Source organism: Phascolarctos cinereus, unplaced genomic scaffold (assembly GCF_003287225.1).
Source record: "Phascolarctos cinereus isolate Bilbo 61053 unplaced genomic scaffold, phaCin_HiC Scaffold_5;HRSCAF=322, whole genome shotgun sequence".
Lineage (NCBI taxonomy): Eukaryota > Metazoa > Chordata > Mammalia > Diprotodontia > Phascolarctidae > Phascolarctos > Phascolarctos cinereus.
In genome coordinates this window covers 395,875,964-395,894,334 of record NW_027555958.1, presented here as the reverse complement: position 1 = coordinate 395,894,334, position 18,371 = coordinate 395,875,964, and the positions used below count along the sequence as shown (strand labels likewise).

Below are 18,371 nucleotides of genomic sequence, written 5' to 3'. Positions count from 1 at the left end.
ATACCTGAAATCTGAAGTAGATTTCAATGTCAAAACAATGCTCCCAGTTTCCCAGATTGTCAAAACATTTCTTACCTTTGTCTTGGCAGGCTGATGAGTGGTTGTTTATGACACCTCTTACTAAGGCTAAAAAGCTTGTGTACAATTTTCTGTGCCTTTAGGAAAAGTTGTTTCATGCTGTTCTCCAGTTGTTCATAACGACGCTGAAAATTAGAATCCATTGTCCACAAATGCATTATGGTAGAGGTGTTGAGGAAATAATTCATGGGAAGCCTTTTCATAAAGAATTTGAATTCATCTAGAAAAATGGTTAAAAAATAAACACTTTAATGATGAAATCATTATTTTTTCTAGTAAACAATCTTCTTAGTTGCAAATAAAAAACATCATTTGATTTCGCTGTTAAGTATGGATTACCTAGAATAATAGGAATGTAAAAATAGTAATACCAAATATAATCCCATAATTCTTTATATATACACCTCAGAATGGATCTATGAGAGCAGAAGAGATGTCGAATAGCATACAAAAAAGAAAACACTTGTGCCAAAAAATAATTTAGTATGACTTCATTTTTGTGTACCCTATTTTCATGATATGAATGTATTTGAATAAACTCTCTTCTACATGCAAAGACCATTCATCTGTCTTCCATATCCCATAGAGACATTAATAATCCTTTTAAAATGTTTTCATAGTCAGAAAATCCTTTGGAATTTTTTTTTTCAAAACAGTGCAGGAAACATGGTCATTTCAATGATATTTTATCTTCAACATTTTTGGAATAAAAAGAGGAAAATTTATCCAATAAGGAATTTAATTATTGTTTTCAATCAATCTCCCTAAGTGCCATGACATAAAATAATTTAAAATAGAAATTATTTCTATAGTAATATATGGAAAAACAAATTTTAGAAAGACTTTTCATCTTCTAAATTTTGTCAGCACTTATCTAGTCTAATTGGCGACTGGGCAAATTGTTGAGCATCTAATAAACTGTAGGAATGCAAAGGAATATTACAATTAAAAAAAATAAGACCATAAGAATGACAAGTTTAGAAGATACTTGAGATTTCTAAGATTTAATGTATACTGTTGTATGATACTTTCATAATAAATAAATGACTATGGTATTCCTAAATGTTACTTTTTTAAAATTTTATTTTTCTAAAACTTAAATACACAATAAGAAAAGAAAAAGAAAAAACTTAAATATTAAAACTTAAATACAAAATTAAAAAAAAATCTTGTGCACAGCAGAATGTAAGAGAGGATTCAAAATATAGCAATAAATGTCCATTTAAAGAAAGCTTATGTAATAAATACTCCACATTGTATTGAGAGCTATCCATCTTTTCTTTGCTTCCTTATAAGTTTTCTTTTGCTCTTTGCTGTGCACTTTGTACTTTGTCCCCCCCCCCTTACTCGCTGCTCCCCAGAAGGCAACAATTTGGCATGGATTTAAATGTTCTTAACAGAGGTTCACTCTCTTTTAAGAGAATGAGACTGTGCCTGATCAGCACATACATTCAGAATTGTTTTTAAAATATGTAAAAATAATAAAAAATATTATTAAGACTCTTAGCAGATCTTCTAACACAACATAGCTATCATACCATCAGTCGGGTATGTAGTAACTTTGGAAACACTGTATTTACTAATTCAAGGTTAGGGAGAGGAATTTTAACAGCTGAATTCAGTAAATATGGGGTATAATGGACAAAACTTTCAAACAATAACCAGAAAATCAGTGCTTAAGTAATTACTCTGACACTAAAATGGATATATGATTTTGAAAATATTCCCTAATCTCTGTGATGCAGTTTCTTCATCTATCAAATAAATGGATGAACCTATATAAGAGAGAGATCTCTTTTATCCATCAAAATCTTTCATTTAATGAGCCAGTTATTTTTAAACTACTGGTTAACAATCAACTAATAACTGGTAAGTGATTGTTTAATCAGGATGAAAACAACAACAACTTGACATCAATAACAGATGTGCCTTACATTTACATAATACTTTACAGGATTCAAAAGCATTTTCACACATTTTTTAAAAATGCATATATTTTTATGCCTTTTGCTTTAAAATCATAATAATTTATAGATATGCTCCTAACTTCCCCCTGTAGCACTACCATCTAGTAAACTTTTCCTGAAATACAGTTAAGTAAAACCCACCAACACAAACGTCTGCATGTGATAGGTAATACTCCATATTTTACTTCTATACTCACCACAGCTAGCATCTGTATAATACTTTAAGATACCAAAACACTTTACAAATGCTCATTTTTTCTTCACAACAACCCACCCACCTGGGAGGTAGGTGGTGTTATAATATATTATTATTTGTTGGGTGTGAGTTGAAACATTAGAATTGTTTTTATTAGCATTTTTATATTAGTTATTTGGAGTAGTCTTTCATACACTCATTAAAAGCTTACAATTCTTCTTCAGAAAATTCTTTTCATATCCTTTGACCACCTTCAGCTGGTTAGGTAATTGACTGATCTCATGATAGCCTGCTGCTCTCTGTAATAGCAGTAAATAAGGGAAGAAGCCAAGGACTGCTGAATTTAGAACACGAGGGATACTTTGAAGCAGTTGGTGCTCTCTTGGGGCTGCCAAATTTCAGCTAAATTATCAAATGTCACTATGTCAAGATTGCCATCTAAGTGGAACTGAAAATCTGAAGGGTTATTGTTATTTCCTCGATTTCAAGTAGTTACCACCCATACTGTTTGTCACATTTGTTTAGGGGAAAAATGTTGTCTATACTCCACCCCCAAAACACTAGTAATAAATTGATAAAATTTAAGTCATTTTAATGAGACTGTATGTTCTTGATTTTGTTACTTTTATTCATAGCCCTGAAAATATCACTGTTTTACCTTCTTTATTATTGTCTTTCTATTTAAGCTTAGTTTTAACTAATTAGAGCCATTAGGTAAATATTATATAAATCAAGATGCATTTATTAATTGCCTACTAGAGGCTAGGTACTATGTTAAGATGCTAGACACAAATAAAGATAAAAAACTGTTCCTGCCCTCAAGGAACTCATATTCTTTTTTAATATATTTTAATATTTCCCCAATTGCATGTAAAAACAATTTTTATCATTTATCTTTTTAAATTTTGGATTCTAAACTCTCTCCTTCCCTTTCTTTCCTCCCTCCTCCCTGAGACAGTAAGCAATTTGATATAGGTTATACATATGCAATCATGCAAAATATTTTTCCATATTAGTCATGTTGTCGAAGAAAACAGTTGAAAAAAAATTTAAAGTAAAAAAAAGACATGCTTTGATTTGCACTCAGATTCTATCAGTTTGTTCTATAGAGGCGGATAGCATTTTTCATCATGAAAAAGGAACTTACATTTTAATGCATTCATTACCATGCACATCACAATAGTAACAGCTAGCATCTATATAATACTTTAAGGTCTTAACACACTTTACAAATACCTCATTTTTTCTTCACAACAACCCACCTACCTGGGAGGTAGGTGGTATTATAATATTATTTAATATTTGCATATATACACACATATGCAATATGTAATTACTAAACAAACAATATAACATATATATATGTAATATGTAATGGCTAAACATACAATATGTAATGAGGCCAAGTCAATTTCATTGTAGTTAGTCCTTACTTGGAGGCAGTGTCACCCTTCAGTGAAAGAGTGCTGAAGTTGGAATTACAGGGCCTTAGGTAGAATCCTTCTGCTACTTACTAGCTATATGTCTTAAACAAAGTTAATTAACCTTTACAGGGCTCAGTTCTTCACCTAAAAAAATGAGGAGAGTGGACTTAATAGACTTCAACTTCCCTTCCAGTTCTTCAGCTATGATCCAGTAATGTTCCTAGCTTTCGATCTAAGATATTTTTAAAAAGCACACATCTCAGGGTTTCTATATGTTATATTCTGTTTTATTGGTTGCTTATGTAGGACGGAGTGCTTCTTTGCAAGTTACTGGTTTCTACTGAGGTTAGCTCCAGGGACCACATCAGAAAGATGTGTGCCTAAGCAGTACACCAGCCAGTTTGATTAGAAAGAACCCATATGAACAACATAGCATGATGGGCGGAGTCCAGGTTGCTGATAAAGAGACATCCTATGCCAGAGTTGGGGAACCTGCAGCCTCGAGGCTCCATGTAGTCCTTTAGGTCCTCAAGTACAGCCCTTTAACTGAATCCAAACTTCACAGAACACATCCCCTTAATAGAAAGATTTGTTCTATAAAACTTGGACTCAGTCAAAAAGCCATACCCAAGTACATAGGGACACATAGGTCCTTGAGGCCACAAGTTCCCCACCCCTGTCCTATGTTTTTCTTCTAGCATTTACATGGACATCTTTGGATTAGAACTGGCATCTGAATAACACTTAGAAAGGTTGGCATCATTACTACCTGGAGAAGAAAATCAATTTGAGAGGTATCAGGACTTGGGAACTGAAGTGAATGATGGTGAGACATTTCTTTCCCTGTCTACTGGAACTAATTATAAGGACCATGGAACCATTCACTCAAACAAAGGAAACACAAAAAATGAAAGCAAACACCAACAACTTTGAGGCATGCCCAATTAGAGCTGACGATATCTGGGCCAGATACTTTGAAATCTCCTCAGCCACGTGTGATACTCCTGGGTACAGCAGTTCCCTTGGGAAAAATAAAGGTGTGAACTGATTTGGGAGTTCAAACCTCATTAATGTGGCAGTGAGCCAGTCACTCCTAGACACTTGGGAGGTTCAGTGCTGTGCTTTATTATCTTTCTATGTCCTACAGTAAATGTGCTCTAAATTATAATGTTTTGTTTCCTTTCAGATCATTCAAAACTGGGAAGGAGCTAAGAATCTTAATGGGAAGTGAGAGGTGAGCAATATTTGGAGATTTTCCCAGAATTCTGGAAGGGGGGAGTAATGAGCTAATTTATGAAATAATAAATGTGAATTTAAACCCTAGACCATATTGAAAGGAACTTGGGTCAAAGAGAAGGGCAGATACTTCTTCTGCATATAGGAAAATAATGTTGAAATATCTATACTTACAGAATCAACTCCATACATGTGGAAGATATTTAAACAATATTCTACCTCTATATATCAGGACACCATAGAACCCTCTACTTCATAATTTAAAAAGTTATATTCCCTTATATAACTTAATTTTGAATTCCCCACTCTGGACACTAAAGAATAGTAAATCAGTGGTGCCTGGGTGATAGAACAAATGGGCATTAAGTGTGTAAAGAATAGCAAAGGAAGTTAATTTTTCAAAACAGCCATTAGATAGATGTAAAGACATGATGACATAACTATGTTCAATGATTACATAAAAAGGTGATACTGTTCCTTTTAAAGCTTCATTAATCCAAGGTAAAATGGCTTAACTCAGGATAATCAGTTTAGCATTTGGAATCTTAGAGAAATACAGCATTTCATTTTTTGAGGTTTATTTATTAGATATATGAAATGATCATACCAAAGAACTTCAAGCTCAAGGAAGTAAAAGCAATGTGAAGATTTAGGTTTAAGAATCTATCAAATGTCCTCCCATTTCCAATAAAGAATATTGCTTGATTCTTAGGGAGGCAGGTCAAAAATTTACCAGTGATCAGTTTAAAATGTCTAACCTCACAGAAAAAACAACAACCTAATAGTGGAGCAACAAAATCATAACATCTGGGGTGACAAATTCCTGAAATCAACATGCTGGAGTCTGGAGGTGGCAATTTGAAAGCCACTTACACAAAGCATTAATGACATCACAGGTTTCAAAAACTTAATTCCTTTTTATAGTGCTGATATTGTCTTAAAAAAAAAGAATCCTCTCTTCCTCACACCAATATTTTCCAGTGTAATCTCAGCAATAAAAGTGATAGTTGGTTGAACACCACTGGCTATATTAAATTGAAATCACAAATTGCAAAGCTACTAAAATTGTTATCTGAGTGATTGATCTTCAATAAGACCCATATTTCAAGTTACCAAATTCACATTCAATAAAATGTTTCTTCACTACTGTTCACCCATTATAAGGTGATTTACAAAAGATGCATAGTTTAAAATAGCATGCCATGATTCAAATGCTTGGGATAAAACAAAGTAGTAAAATGAAAATATATTTATTTTTATGTTCCAGTGACTTTTCAGATGTTCATGATATATTACTTAATTCATCCATTCCCACCTCCCTCAAAAAATAGATTAAAAGAATATTTATTTTTATTGGAACCTATGGAAGTAACAGCTCTTAATTTGAAATGTTGCTTATTTCCTGATAGAAAAAGCAGTAAATCTAAAACATGCAGAAAGGTTTAGAAATCATTCTTTGTATATTGCCAATATATTGAAGTTCTCTTATCAGGGATCTACTGTCAAAAAGTATGTGCAGTGGACAAAACAAGGGATTGTCATCTATTTTGCTTGCAAATCTTCAATAACAAAAAGACCAGAGTTTGAATAATTTTTTTCTGGGTCATTTACTCCACGTGAAAATTATCTTACAAACACTTTGAACAAAAAGGGCCCCATGATAAAAATGGTAGTAAAAATACACTTGAGTCTAGATTTTGTACTTCTGTATAATGAGTATAACAGTATGACTTGAATAGTTATTTTTTCTACATAAGATTCCTATGCCAGTCTAAATAGCACTTATGGATCTTTAAATTCATTTTAGGAACACTTAAATGTTATTGAAAAATAAACTCAATAGCAAAAATTGGAAACATCATCTTTTAGGACACTGAATGAACAAAGAGAAGGCTACTATACCATTAAAAATTATAGAACAAAGAATTCTGAAAAACAAGGAAATACTTATATAGGTTGATATAGTGACCTAACCATTAGAATATATGCTCCTTTGAGAGCAGAGAATGTAATTTGAATTTATTTGTAACCTTAACACAACACAATGCATGATGAATAGAAAGCTCCTAATACATGCTTGTTGACTGACTGAGTGACACAAGGAGGAAATCAATATATAAAACAACTACAGTAACAATGTAAATGGAAAGCACAGTGTCATGAAGTCAAAGACTATGCTATTATAATGTTTAATCTGGAAAAGAAATGAGGGAAACTGCATTTTTTTTCCCTTGGAGAAGTAGGAGATGATTTGGCAGAATATTGATTATTATGGTGTCTGAGAGGATCAATGTATTGTTTGAGTTTGCTTAAGTGTTTTACTTCGGCTATAATGGGAAACTCACAGTGTAGGATTCTGGAAGATATATCAGGAGAAACCTTTGATATAAAAACAAATGCCATCAATAAAACTTTAATAAATAGATATTAAAAATAAAGTAGACAAAAGAGAAAGAAAACAAATAGAACATTCTTGATTACCTTGAGTTTTAAGCCATACAAATTCTCAAAATATTAGTTTCTATGAAAATTTCTATTACAAATAATATTAAAATTATAAAATATTTTTGTTGAATTTCTCTCTGAAAAAATTTTTATATGAAGAACAGTGTGTTAATTATGTGTTTATAGAGGCATATTCAACACTGGCAATAACTTTTTTCCTTTTTTTACTATGTCAATTTTTATGTTTTATTTATTTTTTAATTCATGTAATAAAACAAGCATTTCCATGACAGCATAATAAAACAGATGACTGCATGTGAAACTGCAAATTTATGATGTACAACTTGTTATTCCTTTTAAATATATAATAAAGCTATGTAATTTTTCCCCTTTTTTTCCCTCCTCCCCATCCTATAGATGGCTACTGTTAGACACAAATATATGTATGTATGTATGTATGTAAAATCATTCCACACACACTTCTATTTATCAGTTCTTTCTCTGGATGCAGATAGTGTCTTCCTTCACATATCCTTTGTATTTATTTTGGGTATTTATAATAGTCAACATGATGCATTTTCTCAAAGTTGTCCTTTTTCACAGTGAACACCTGATAAGAGAACTCTAATATTGTTATGACTGTATACAATATTCTCTTGGTTCTGCTCATTATGCTCTTCATTATTTCATGCAAGTCTATCCATGTTTTTCTACGATCATCGAGCTCATTACTTCTTATAGCACAGCAGTATTCCATCACCACCATAACTCATAATTTGTTGGGCTATTCCCCAATTGATGGATATCCTTACAATTTCCAGTTCTTTGTTACCACAAAGAAAGCAGCTATAAATGTTTTAGAACATACAATTTTTTTTCCTTTTCCCCTAATCATCTTTGGAAAGAGACTGAATAGTAGTATTGAGGTCAAAAAGTATAGGCAGTTTAATAACTCTTTGGGCATAATTCCAGACTGCTTTCTCAAATGGTTAGTTTAGTTCATATTTTCATTTGGTGCTTTCCTTCATTTCTTTTCCTGATTGAACATTATTACAGCATAGCCTTTGACTTCATGACAGTGTGATTTTCATCTACATTATTATTGTAATTAGTGTCCCAGTTTTTCCACATACCTTCCAAAGTTTGTTACTTTCCCCTTCAATCAGTTTAGGTAATCTGATAGGTGTAGGGTTGTTTGAATTTGGATTTCTCTAATCAATAATGATTTAGAGCATTTTTATATGATTATTTATTGTTTTGATTTCTTCACTGAAAAACTGTATATTCATGACCTTTGACCAATTATCAATTGGGGAAAGACTCATATTCTTAGAAATTTGACAAAGTTCCTAATATATTTGAGATATGAGACCTTTATCAAGAAACTGTCTATAAAAATTATTTTCCCAATTTTCTGCTTTCCTTCTTATCTTGGATACATTTGTTTTTATTTGTACAAAATCTTTTTAATTTAATGTAATCAAAATTATCCATTTTACACCTTACTCTGCTCTCTATCTCTTGTATCCCCAGTATGGTAGACATAGCAGACAAGCTTTCCCAACAACTTTATAGAATAGTAAATTCTTATCCCAAAATCTTGTCTTTACATTTGTCAAATACAAGGTTACTATATTTATTTGCTGCTGCAAATTACCCATTTCCTCTGTTCCATTGATCTACCTTTCTATTTCTTAGTTAGTATTAGATAGTTTTAATAATTACTGCCTTATAATATAGTTTAATATCTGATACTGCTAAACCTCCTTCCTTTATATTTTTTCATTAGTTCCTTTAATATTCTTCATTTTTTCTTCTTCCAAATGAACTTTGTTATTGTTTTTTTCTAATACAAAAATAATTTACAGTTATAAATAATGCTTGCTGATGGTTTTAGATAAATGTTTTTTATCAATTTAAGGAAAAATCTATTTGTACCTATACTGTCAAATGTTTTTAATAGAAATAATAACTGGACTTCATCAATTGCATCTATTGATATAATCATATAATCACCTTTTCCCATTATTTATAAATCAATTTCATTATTTTCAAATTTTACCTTTTGTTTTAAAACATATACTTGTCTGGTATGATTTTTTTTAAATGAGCTACCTTTTATATTAGTCAATCATTTCAATAACTTGTGTTCACACCTTTCTTTCCATAAAAGAGCTTACAGTACCCTCTAATTAATTTTCTTAGCATTAACTATGAGGTATGGAGGAAGAATGTCAATGCAATGTACCTGAGAAATAAATTAGGAATACTGGTTGGTAAACAAATTTTTTTTTCTGCCCCTCAAGGTGCTCTTTGACTGGCTCAATATCCCTAGGACTTTTTATCTGTAAAATAAGTGGTACAACAAGATATTTGCTAGCTAATTCCCTACTCTCAAATCATATAAATGATTTATAAATGGTTAGATGGAACACTTTACCAATTAGGGGAAGATGACTTGTATAAAGAGAAATAAAAATAACAAATGTGGTCAGTAATATGAAAAAAAGAAAAAGAGTATTGGATGTAAAGAAAAGGAGAAAAAAAAACAACTTGGCAACTTCAAATTATATAGATTCCAAGACTCAGAATGATTAAGTATATTTCTGAGGTTGAAATTTATTTACCAGCTTTGCAGGAATAATAGTATAAACTGAACTGAGTAGATATCACTTGAATTAGATCATGCCTGCCAATTTCCTTTCTTTATTACAATGTCAGGATAATGCTCAAAATGCCTCAGTAAACTCTCCCTCTCATAACTTTAATAAGTAGATTTGCCAGGTGTGACACTAGCATGAAGCACGTAATGCAGTTAAGATTGAAAATGAGGCAATTATATTTCAATGTTGTGATTGGCTACATCTTAATTTCTGGACTATGAGATGAACTGACTTAGCTACTGGCTTTCTGGAGGAACACTGAATATTGCACCTGTTTGTTTTATTAAAACAGGACTGAAAAAATGAATATTGGTCATAGAAGCAGTGAAGGCTTGAAGAAATCACTTCTTTAAATAGATTATATTTTGTCAGCCACAATAAGACTAGTATGTAATTATTAGCCTTACAAAATAATTGAGAAATTAACAATTATAAAGGGAATTCCCAGAAAAACTTGTAACATTTAATTTTGGGATTCCAAAACTTCTTTCAGAAGCCATTGTTAATTTTGTTTCTTGCCCCTCAAAGGACATTTTCTAAAAAACTTCCAATGATTAAAATGTAGCTTGAATTTGGATCAATCTAATTGGAAATGTTTAAAGGAATATGTTGATTAAAGTTCATTATGAGAATTGTTTTGCATAGAAATTGAATCACTTTTCTGATATAATGGATATGGAAAAAACAGGAGAGTTCATTCAAAAATTCAAACAATCTCATCAAATAAGTAATTTCTTACTATATATTCATTCTTTGAAGAAATTAGATATTTCTTCAGTTCAATTATAATAAAGCCTATCTAAGCTCTTATTTTTTTTGTTACCTTTTGAGATCAAGGTAGTGACCTTCAATCTTTTTTTAATTCTTCAAGATTTCCACAAATCTTTGGTCTGTCAAATGTAGATATTCCTACTATCCACACAGAACAGTACCCTTCAATACTTTCTCATTCTTGGCCATTTTTGTCTGTTTTCTCCTAGAGTCTCCCAAAGAGAAGTTACTCGATATTGTGAAGGCTTTCTTTATTCTGGATTTTTTTTACATTTCATGAGTCCCAATGCAAAATTCAGATTGTCTATCTTTTTCACTACATGATAACACCAGTGCTTTTTGTGAAATTAAATTTCTTAATGATATATCACCTACAGCTATTCTTTTGCAAGCAGATGATTGTTACAAATAGGGTGCAGCCTAAATACATGCAAAATGAATCTGTGTCACTCCATATCACTCATAACTTCAATACTTTGATTCTTTATTGGGGATGGAGGTTTTTCAAGATTTACACCAATATAATCCTACCAGGAAAATATTTGTGTCCAAAGGATATTTTTTATTTTGTTTTGCCAGAGAACCACTTGGGACTTTTGAAAGCCTTATACAATTTTGCAGACAAAATCCACCACACTTTCATCCTCATTCAATTCTAGGTTCAAACTACTATATGCTTACAGTGCTTATCCTCAGTATATGTACTATACTAACTCAATAGATTGCCCATTTGAGGCTCAATGCAATCAGCACAAAATTATCCATAAGTAACATCTGACGAGCCTCACCAGATTATACTATGCCACTTGGTAATGGTTAGAACAGTCCAAAAAAACTCAATAAAATATTTTATCAAGTAGTGATTTGAGTTTGGAATGAAAACTCAGGTCTCTTCCAATTCTAGGACTCTATGAAAGTAGTTCAAAATTCTAATATCACTCTCAGGTAGAAAACCTTGTTTATAAACAATGACAAACACTTGTATATTTTGCACAAGCATGAAAATAGGTCATTGATGAAAGAAGTGAAGACATATATGCCCCTATGCATGCACACACACACACACACACACACACACACACACACACACACACACACACACACACACACACAGTGTCCCAAAAATCTTAGTGCAATTCTGTGCATTAAAGCTTAAAGTATGTATATTTATACCCATGTATATGGCAGACTCAAACATGGACATAGAATATGCTTAAACACCTAATCTATGAGAGGAAGGAATAGTAATAAAGTAGAACTCTTTAAAATCATTTTTGAAATCATAATGAGATTAAGTGAGAAAATGACTCAATTTATAAAATTTGATTTGCAAACTTTATCTTCCAAGTAATATCGGTAGTATATAAACAACATATAAAGCTAAATATATTAAATAAATGTAACTTTAATACAATTGGCAGTTTATGGTAACTGAACAATAAAAATATCACTTCAGTTTATTGTGATTATTAGAACTAATGGATTAAATGAATATTAAAAAGCAATCCATATGACCATACCAAAAGAAAATAATCAACTGTCATAATAATGTATTCTTTTGCATAAAAATTCACATATCTTTGCAGGAATAGAATTGACTCTTATTCTAATGTAGTCAAAGTAAACTCTCAGGACACTACCTTAACTTCCATTCCCACTGAGGAACTGAGTCCCTTGATATTTACTAGCCACTTCTCCCTCTCAGAGCTCTAGGAATAGTCTAAGTGGTCAGGGGCAATTTTAGAATGTCTTCACCTCAATCCCCCACTCGTGTACCTCCCTCCAAGATAGTCAGTTGAGAAATATTTAGTCAGTGACCCTTACATAGCTTTTAGAGAGGGATATTTACCAAGGTGGTATCATAAAAGCAACTGGTACAAAACATTCCCCTAAAAGTCTATGGCACATTTTCCCACAAGTACATTCCGAATCCTTGAGAAAGCTGATAAAGCACCTGTGACAAAAGGGTAACACAGCTCTTGGGTAATGGAAGTCCTTTTATCTTATTTATGGGGTGTTTGGGAAGATTCCTTTAAGCATGGTGAATATGCATCCATCTTTGTCCATGGTTTCTGATGGTGCAGATTGATTCCAGCTCCCTTGAGGACATCTTTTTAGGACACTCATCAGGGTATGTGAAGTCCAAGAAGGTCCTAATATGGTCAAAGTAGGGGTGGCACTCAAGAGACCTGAGAATCCAAGCTCTCTTCTCTAACTCTCCTCCTATGTAGCTCGTACTGAGCAGTGTTGTGGACTGGCATACTTGCCTCAAATTCTGGAAAAGCCCCTTTTTCCAGGAAACTCAAAATTATTATATAGCATCCATGGAGAATACCAAAATTCTATCATCAGTAGGAACTGATGATAAGGAAATCATTGTCTAGTATGATTTTCTTGCTTCAGTCCCTCAAAGACTTTTCTCATTTAGTCTAAGATAGGGATTATTATTTGAACTCAAGTTTTTGTGACCCCAGGCCCAGTGCTCTATACACTCTACTATCTAGCCATCAGTGAGGATGGGAACAATCTTATCTTTATAATATACATCATTCTACATTGTAATCCTATGATGACATTAGATAAATTTGCCTTAAATATTCATTTATAAAATACTGTTACCTAAACTAGGATTCTTGCTTTCTTCAAAAAAGTACAAACCCACTTGAAAACTTCCAAGATGGAAACATCCTTTTGATGAGGACAGTTTCATGATAGGACCATATGCTCACCATTATCCATACTCCAAAGTAATACAAATTGAATCTGTTTTAGTCAAGATCATGTTATTGGTTTTTTCCTAAGTATTATTGTTAAAATTATAGATTTGGGAGAAACCACTTAAAAACCTGTTTTCAAGGAGTATGTTGTTTAAATACATTAATTCAGCCAGGGCCCTTGAGGTACTAACGAAATGCACCAATTTAGGATGAACAACTTCAGTATAGATTTTTGATAAGAAAACAGCTGCTTGTCTTGAAATGGTCGAAGCTAAAGTCTAAGGGGCCATAAGATATATCTGCACACAGAAGATATGCTAAGCATTGAACAGATGGTGAGAATAAATAATTCAAAATAGCTCTCCAGTCATTTCTTTGGGTGCAGAGAACGTGATGAACTATATTTATAACAATACTTGAGATTTTAACCATCTAAGATATTTCCAGTTTCTTTTTATGCTTCATTCATTCTCACATTGAATTTTAAAGATGTAACTCACTGTTCATGTCTTATTTTTTAATAGTATACTTAATTAAGTTTTAGTTTCCAAACTTGACATTGCTCCAAATATATCTTTTGATTGCATTAGATATATAATTGCAGCCTTGGAACATCCAACTTAGATTTTCATGAGATTCTAGAAGCTAAATCAAATGGTACTCATCATCGTTAGATGCTCAATAAATGGCTAGAAGGAGTGAGCAGCCAGTCTGGACAATTATATTGAGGACACCAAAAAATGTAATTATTAATACCTTACTCTTTTTGAAATTTGCTGACCCAAAGAACTTATGCTATATATGCTATATATATGCTATATATATATATATATATATATATATATATACATATACAAATATGTGCTATATATAATGCTATATACACATATATATGTATGTATAAATATGTATATATGTGTGTATATATGTATTTAAATAATCAAGAGTAAGGTAAGTTAACTAGTCACTGTAATCATGAGCTTTGTTCTCTCCACCTCCACCCATCTGAGATTTAATGCTCAAGATACTTAGTTTCTGTCCTACCTCAGACTCTTTTATCAATCCTATTACCAAGCAGAGAAAACAACACAGGTCTAATTCAGTAACACTATTAGTATTATTGGAGTTGTTGGAAAGACAACCAGAATTTTGGAGCTGTTAAAGCCTAAAGGAACATAAGATATCTGACCTAATATTTGTCTCTGAATTCCCTGGACCCTGGAGAAGTAGTAGTCAAACCCCTTTACCACTTTACTGTATTAATCATAGTCATATCTTTGAAGCCATGTAGTTCAATCTTCTTAGTTTATAAATAAAGAAGATAAGACTCAGAGAGATTAAGTGACTTGCCTAAGTTTGTATGTGTAGTGATAGATTTAATCTTAAAACTCCTGACTCTAAATATTGTTCTTCTTCAACTATAGCACAGAGCCCACATTGATGTCAGTACTACTCTGCCATCCTCTTATGTATGGACCTGTAGGTTTGCTTTCATGACTATATCAAATTAATGTCCTCTGAATTTGACCTCAAAGTCTTATTTGTCACATTTTGTTTATAGTTCTGCAGGAATGATTTAATGAAACTCATGAAACTGGATATTTGAGAATAACTCAGGAGCTCAACAGAAAGTTGACACTTGGGACTTATATCAAGGATCTTTGTATTTATCTTCCAACTCGAAGAGTATAGTTAAAAAAAATAAGTAGACTACATTCCAAAAGAGATTTTAAAAAGGGAAAAAAAGACCTATATGTACAAAATATTTAAAGTAGCTCTTTTGGGGGACAAAGAATTAGAAATTAAGGAGATACCTATCAATTGGGGAATGGCTGAACAAATTATAGTATGTGATTTATGATGGGATACTATTGCACTAGAGGAAATGATAAGCAGGATGCTCTGAGAGAAACATGGAAAGACTTATATGAACTGATGCAAAGTGAAATGTACTATGTGCAAATTAACAGCAATATTGTAGGATGACCAGCTACGAATTACTTAGCTATTCTCAGCAATAAAATGATCCAAGATACCTCTGAATGGCTTATGATGAAAAATGCTATTCATGCCTAGACTGTTGGTGTCTGAATACAGACTGAAGAATACTTTTTTTAAAAATTTCATTTTTTTCTTGAGGGAATTTTTTATGTCTTCTTTCACAATATGACTACTATTGAAGTGTTTTGCATGACCACACATGTATAACCTATATCAAATTGCTTACCTTCTCAATGGGGTGGTGGGGGAGGAGGAATGGGGAGAATTTGAAACTTAAAGTTTTAAAAAGGAATGCTAAAATTATTTTTGCACGTAACTGGAGAAAAATTAAATACTAAATAATATTTTTAAAAAAGAAAAAAAGTCAGAGCTCTTTAGTTCTGTACTCCAGGGATGTTTGCTAGGGTTTCATCTAAGACTTAGAATATTTGTATGCATGTCCTACTCCCTTGAGATATGATTTGGACTCCAGATCATAAGAACTGGCATAGCAAGATGCATGTTAAGTAATAGGAAGGGTGTCTAGAGGTTTATAATACTGTACCCAGAGGGATAATGATTATACAAATGATTCTTCATCTTTGCCTAAGTTATTATAATTGAAAATGTGAACAGAGTAATTGCCATTGTTGCAGGACAATATTTTGCAAGCTTGCTAGATTTTTGAAAACTACTCTAATATGCTGATTGACATTCACTCATAATCTAACAGTGTCTTTATCTCCATTGGAATCAAGTCATTAAAATTCTACAACGGACAATTATATACATAAATAGAATATTGAAATTATTAATATAATAATGACACTATGATAATAACTATGATGCTCCAAAGAATACAGAACTTTGAAATCACATAGAATAAGTTTAGAACTCAAAGGGATCTCAGGAGGTCTCCTAATATAACCCCCTCACTTTGTAGACGATAAAACTAAGAATCAGAAGGTTAAAATGAATTGTCCAATGTCAGGTGGTTAGAAATTAGCAGAACCAGAATTAAAACTCAAGTCCTTCAGACTCCCAATTGCTTTCTTCTTTTTTTTCTTTTACCATATTATAATGTTGGAGCAAATAATTCATGTTTAAAAAAGATTATTTCTATAATATTTCCTACTTTAAAAAAAGTCAGTTCATTATTGTGTTCTTTCAGTGAGCATGAGGAAAATTAAAAAAAAACAATCTTGGGATTTGAAGGCTAAAAGAATTAACCCTATAGCCTTTATTCTTTTGAAAAATCAGTTGTACTGGTTGATTTCCAAACTAACTAGATTCTCACTTTGTCCTCCTCTCCCAACACTGTCATCCCTGGGAGACATAGTTTTACGTCCTATAAAGTAATAATCAGAGCTGGGTTGAAATTTTAAAAGTTGCCAGAGAAGTTCAGGGATTGTTTTTAAAGGTTGTTGAACAGATATACTTTTCTTCTCGGAGGCCGGCAGACAGAAAATTCCTTGTATTCTGTAGGGAAATATTAAAGTGTGTGTGTGTGTGTGTGTGTGCATATCTATGTATTCATATTTTATTTTGTCTGGAAATGTAAAAATGTTTACAATAAAAATGTTAATATTTATATAAAATGTTAAGGTTTTTAAAGAGCTTTTCAATTATTAAAGGAAAGTGAGAGTATGAGTAGGTACTATTATTATCTTTTCACAAATGAGGAAACTGAGGCAGATGGAAGTGATTTGCCCAGGGTCATACAACTACTAAGTATCCAGGGTAAGATTTGAAATTGTGCCTTCCTGACTCTATGTCTAATGTTCTATCCACCATATCATCTTTTATTCACTTTTTAGGTTTCTATCTAGGACATATTCCATGCATATACACTTGCCCTTTTCTTTGCTCAGGTAGATGCATAGAAATAGAAGCCTAAAGTCATCATGTAATGGTAGGTAGTCTATGTTCATAATATTGTAAACACAGAGGAACAATGATGACCTAAATGATTTCTCAACTCTATCAAAGTTATTTAATAGTAAATGTAAGTAGGTCTAACTATAAGACATAGGTACATATATGTGTGTGTATAATAACTATGTTATATATATTCACAAGAGAAAAATAGAAAAGAAGGATTTTTTTTTAATCTTTTGATATCTATGTCTTTCTATGTCCAGTGGAAAAAAGCACTGAACCTGGAGTTATGAGATCTGATTCAGAATCTGAGCTCTTCATCTTCTTGCATGTGTAACCTTGTTAAAGTCACTTAATATTTCTGTACCTGCATTTCCAAGAATTGCATAAAATGAGTGGGTTGGATTGGATGACCTTTGAGATTTCTTCTAGATGTATATCACTCTATGGTCAAAATCTATAGCTAAAGCTAAGGTCCCAAAGAAGAGTTAGCATTGCATCATTCTCATTGCACTCCCAAAAGAAGCCACATGTTTCCAGCGCAATTTCTGGTGAATCCATGTCAGAGTATTGAGAAACTGGTACAAAGTCAGGACAGAATAATGAATATTGATATTTTATTACAATGGATTTGTTTATTATTCAAATTGGTTTGACCTTCTTGATGAAGTAAGCCAATTTTTGGCTGAACTTACTCATTACATAAAATGACTGCACATGAAGACATATACAAGCTTTGTTTACATGAACAAATTGACTTTTTATTGAAAAGTTGACTTCATTCAAAAAAACCACTTAAGTTGAAAAGAATCCATTGATTTGATTCCTGAATGCAATAATATTATTTTAATAACTGGCCAAAAATTATTACAAGGAAAATTTCCTCTTATTAACCTACAATAATAAATGTACTTGAACTAATATGCTTTAGATTAATGGAAATCTAGCATAATACAAATGACTAGATAGTGTTAGAAGCATCATTAGAAAAAGGGTGTTGGAGTTGAAATACTTAA

At 32.0% G+C, this 18,371-nt stretch overlaps 1 protein-coding gene across 1 annotated transcript in view; it reads right to left on the bottom strand.

Annotated features, from left to right (window-relative positions):
- The window catches only part of BRINP3 (BMP/retinoic acid inducible neural specific 3), a 505,257-nt gene that overhangs the window by 100,479 nt on the left and 386,407 nt on the right, over positions 1–18,371 (bottom strand). The window contains 1 exon segment of the mRNA XM_020984424.2: positions 76–298. Coding sequence (XP_020840083.1) covers positions 76–298 — 223 coding nt within the window.